Below are 4,840 nucleotides of genomic sequence, written 5' to 3'. Positions count from 1 at the left end.
ATGCAGATTCTCATGAAACTATATAAAAACTAAAAAACATATGAAAAAAATAACCTTGACAACCCCAACGGTTAATTTATATTTCTAACAAACAAACACGTATATCCGATATGCACAAAACACAATTTCATAATCAAACACGAGACTAAGACTACCAACACCCGTCGTCGTCCAAACCGCCCAACTAGCCAAAATAAACCCTTTTTTCCTTATAGAGGACTGTTAGTGCCAACAACATTTCCCAAAGGTTTAAACCAAAACTTTGCTCTTATTATGCTTTTGTTTTTACCACACACACACACACACACACAATACAACCTGTCTACTTTCTCTCTCTAAAATACCCACACTTTCTCTCTCTACACCTTTCCTCTTTCAGTAATCTAATAATAATATTAATCATCAACCAATCTTCAAGCTTTCTTCCGGCTATGTTGCAGACTAATGGTAACTTCCAATTTCCCTAAATACCCTTTTCCCCAAATCACCAATTTCACCTTCAGTTTATTATTATTATTATTATTATTATTATTATTATTATTATTATTATCTTTCTACATGTACTGTACGGTCAAGATTCGTACTTCATCTCTCAATTCCGATTGATTTCTTGAATCTTTTTTGTTTTTGATTAATACCCACTTCACCAAACCCAAGGTATTTCATTTTGTACAAAAAAAAAATAATATTTTTTTTAGTTTTTAAAAATTGGAAATTTATTCAAGATTTAACGGTATCTGATACTTGTATTAATGATTAAAGTTTCCAGTTTTGGTGAAGCAGATTATTATTATTTTTTCTGGGTGTTATGATTTTTAAGCTAAAATAAGAAAAAGTTTAATAATTTAATAATATTGTTTTGTGAAGTGAATTAATTTAATTTAATTTAATTTAATGAACTGGTTAGATTTGTGATTGGGATAATCAGATTATTAATATTGTTTGCTAATATTACTCTGCTGGGAAAATGACATATACACGTCATGTGGGGAACAATATCATTACTTATTTGTTTTATTTATTTATTATTATTAAGATTTTTACTACAATATGTGGTTGGGATAAAAGATGTGACATGATAGTCAATAATCAATATTAGTCATGATGTACACATAGCCTTCTCTTGCACTTTCAAGGTAGCTATTAGTTGTACTTATCATAATAATAATAATAATAATAATAATAATAATAATAGTTGTTGTTAACGAATACCGGTTAATTAATATTAATAACGATAAACCGCGTGTATGCTAAGTAGCGATAGCGATGAAAATCATGATATACCAAACTTGTGATTGAGTTCATGCGATGAAAATCATGATATACCAAACTTGTGATTGAGTTCATGCGATGAAAATCATGATATACCAAACTTGTGATTGAGTTCATACTTTATACTTAATAAAAGAAACATCAAACTTGGAATCGAGGTTCTAAGTGGTCGAGATTGGTGGGAAAAAAGGGGCTAAAAACGCTATTTTTATTTTTTTTAAAAATACGGCGCGTTGCTATGTAGCACGCGTTAGTGACCACGATTGACAACTATGCTTATGATTGAATTAAGTTGTAATGGTTGCAGATCAAGAACTTACTTGCACTCAATGTAAGAAAACCGAGTGAGAAACAAATTAAATTATTTTCCAAAAATGGATTGGGATACAAAGTGGGAATGGCGAAACCATGACAACACAACTTTTAAGAAGCTAAAATCAACCAATTGGGAAGAAGATGAAGAAGACATGAATGAATCGTTTAATCTGCCCGCGTCTGATGTGGCAAACTATTCATCTGCAAAAAGTTCGATATCGGCTTCTACTGGATCTTCGTTAAAAGAGAGACAACAGTTCGTGTATGGTGAAGTTATAGGAGCTGAGGTTAATGGAAAGTCTTCGTTATTGGAAGGTTCGGTTAGCTCGGGTGAACCGTTTATCGGTTTGAAACTTGGTAAAAGGACGTATTTTGAAAATAGTAACTCTAAAAGTTCGTCTGTTTCGGATATTGCGGTGCTGCCTGTATCGTCTTCAGGGAAAAAAGCTAAATCGTCTCACCAAAGTGCACCGCTTTCGCATTGTCAAGTTGAGGGATGCAATCTTGATCTTTCGTCTGCTAAAGAGTATCATAGGAAACATAGGGTTTGTGAAAGCCATTCCAAGAGTCCGAAAGTTGTTGTGTCGGGTCTTGAACGCCGTTTCTGCCAACAGTGTAGCAGGTAACCACAGCTTATTATTATTATTATTTTATTTTTGGGGGGGGGGGGATTCGGAATGATAAATGGTGTTTGGTTTGAGGGTTTGGATTTTTATTTTTATTAGTTGTCTATATATCCACAACCCAACCTGGGAACGAGTCGTTTATTAAGCGGCTATGCATTCGACTCGTTTAGAACCAACCAACCGTAACTTGTTTATGTTAAGTCTTTCATTAAACTGTTTTAGTGAGTTTTTGTTATTTTTTATCTGATAATTGTTTTTCTATTATTGGCATAGATTTCACAGTTTGGCAGAGTTTGACGAGAAGAAACGCAGCTGTCGCAGACGACTTTCTGATCATAACGCAAGACGCCGGAAGCCACAACAGGAGATAATACAGTTTGACTCAACAAACTTATCTTCATCATTTTACGGTACATGCTTTCATCTTTAATTTATATATATATATTAACCAACACATTTTGCTCATCTTATTGTATGTTATTATTCTTCACATATGCAGCTGGCCGACAACAATTGAGCTTTCAAACTAGACCTGGTATGAGTTCAACATGGAAAAACAATTTAAACTCTGCATACTCCATAGCCACAATGAAAACCAAACATTCTGGAATCCTTGACGGTATATCCCATTTGCCAAACGCTCTCAATTTGCCTACTATTTCTTTCGGCAGACCAGTGCCATCTAAGGCCACAAGCACCGAGGTTCTTGATCAAGGTTCGTTTCGACATTATTTTTATTGATTGCGTGCGTTACGTTTTATTATTATTATTTTTGTTTTTATTATTATTCATGATGCAGGTTTCAAGGAGTCCTTGCCACCAAACGTAGATGCACTCCGTGCTCTCTCTCTTCTGTCAAATAATTCATGGGGTCTATACGAGCCGTCGGATATAATCAGGCTCGACCACTCCCAGCCCATGGGCTCTGATAACTTGTTCATGATTCAACCCGGGTTGCAAACCGTTCCACAACTCCAAGGTTTGCCACTTTCATCACCCGAGTACTGGCAAACCGAGCAGCAGTCCATTGACCCGCACGTTCCCACCTTACCCAATAAAACTAGTAGCTCCACCAACACTCAGGTCCAAGAGTTTCAGCTTTTCAATCGCTTTTATTCCAACCCGATGGACGAAATCTTGTGAGTTCCGAGATCATAAGGTAAACAATGTTCTTTTTACCTTGTATTTAAGATTTTCTCTGTGGTTTGCTGTAAAGACCAAAGCGTTGATTCTTGACGCCTCTCTTAATAATTAGGATATAGAGAGGTTCTCTCTGTGTGTAATTGGTTGTCACTTGTTGAAAATCATGAAACCGCTTAACGTTGATGTTGTCTGGTCTATCAATGCATTTCTTTTATTGCAACTTATTTCAATTTAGTTATTTACCTTTGTGCATTGCAACTTGGATATGTAGTGTACGGGTGTGCGTGGTGCGGTTGGGTTTTTGGAATTTTAAAACCGTTTGGTTTCTGTTTCGGTTTTGCGAAAAGTTTAGGCCGAAAAGAAAGTTTGTCGAAAATAATGAACCTAGGTAGAAATAAGTCTGTTAATTGTTAACTATCAGACATTTGGCCAAAAGTATTTGAGTTATTTTTATATTAAATTCTTATAAATTACTTAATATAAAAACTTAAAAAAATAAAAATCTAGAAATTCGGTACGGTTTAGTTTTTTCGGTTTCTGTCACATGCAAAACCAAAACCAAAAGCAAATCGTTAGTTTGGTGTTTACAAATTCATAAACCCAAACCGTTAGTTTTTGTTTTAGTTCGGTTTTTCGATTTTGGATTGGTTTTTTCGGTTCGTCGCACTCTTTTGGATGTATGTTTGTATGTATGAATGCATAGAACAAAGTATTGAAGTACGTGTGTATGTAAGTGGGGTCATGATCACATGTACATGATATAATATAAACATATTGTATAGTCTTGTCTCAAGTGGACATTGGTGGCAGAAGTTGATTGGTTTGATGGTAAAGTAACATGTTCAAAACTTTACAAAATGTGGTGGTCCTTGACTTGTATTATTATTGTTATTATTATTATTATAAACAAATCTTAACATGTTCTTGAGTCCGACCCATCAATACTTTTGTCTCATACGAAAAAGCCACCATCAACTAAACAAATAATTCATACAAAGTATGTGAACATATATACCAAACTATTGCCTTCAAAAAATGGAAAGAAATTAGATAAAATAATACACTTCAATTATATACTACTTTATTGTGTGACTAGTCAAGTATCTAACCCATGTTTAGGTAAATTAATGATTTGGGGTCCTAAGATATAAACTAATTAATCAAACACTATTATATCAAAACTTGTGGTCCTGTATCTTTTAATATGAACTTATGATATCTATGGTATAGTTTTTAATGCTAACATGGGAACTGAAAAGTAACACTTTTGGTGTTAAAAATATCTGTTAAATTTTAGTAACCCCATTGACCACACGCAAGTATCACTCGTTAACAATAAGTTATACGTGCTTGTAATGGATCTTGTCACTGGTTCTATTGTTGTCTTTCTGGTGAAAGTAGGCTGGCTTAGCAATCACGCCAACAGGAGTCGTCGGGTCGGTCAACAAAGACGTCAATTAATGAGGGTAAATTTGCCAAAATTT

The 4,840-nt window shown here is 34.3% G+C and overlaps 1 protein-coding gene across 1 annotated transcript; it reads left to right on the top strand.

The window, feature by feature from the left end:
* The first annotated feature begins 316 nt into the window (after positions 1-316).
* Positions 317-3,371, top strand: LOC143592716 (squamosa promoter-binding-like protein 12). The gene is made up of 5 exons (XM_077072570.1): positions 317-447; positions 1,580-2,209; positions 2,487-2,623; positions 2,713-2,928; positions 3,013-3,371. Exons 2-5 carry the CDS (start codon positions 1,647-1,649, stop codon positions 3,354-3,356), a joined length of 1,260 nt encoding a protein of 419 aa, XP_076928685.1. The 5' UTR covers positions 317-447; positions 1,580-1,646; the 3' UTR covers positions 3,357-3,371.
* Positions 3,372-4,840: the final 1,469 nt, after the last annotated feature.

The sequence above is a fragment of the Bidens hawaiensis genome, unplaced genomic scaffold (assembly GCF_021521415.1).
Source record: "Bidens hawaiensis isolate Kalapana, Puna unplaced genomic scaffold, B.hawaiensis_p1.1 tig00041163_1, whole genome shotgun sequence".
Classification (NCBI taxonomy): Eukaryota; Viridiplantae; Streptophyta; class Magnoliopsida; order Asterales; family Asteraceae; genus Bidens; species Bidens hawaiensis.
The sequence above is the reverse complement of the archived record's forward strand: the minus strand, read 5'-3'. Positions and strand labels throughout refer to the sequence as shown.

What these genes read in the sequence shown, in the direction of transcription:
- LOC143592716 (XM_077072570.1), top strand. Translation starts at nt 1,647, where the DNA reads ATGGATTGGGATACAAAGTGGGAATGGCGAAACCATGACAACACAACT. An exon ending in TTCTGCCAACAGTGTAGCAG is followed by an intron (nt 2,210 to 2,486) that starts GTAACCACAGCT and finishes TTATTGGCATAG; the next exon opens with ATTTCACAGTTTGGCAGAGT. An exon ending in CACCGAGGTTCTTGATCAAG is followed by an intron (nt 2,929 to 3,012) that starts GTTCGTTTCGAC and finishes TTCATGATGCAG; the next exon opens with GTTTCAAGGAGTCCTTGCCA.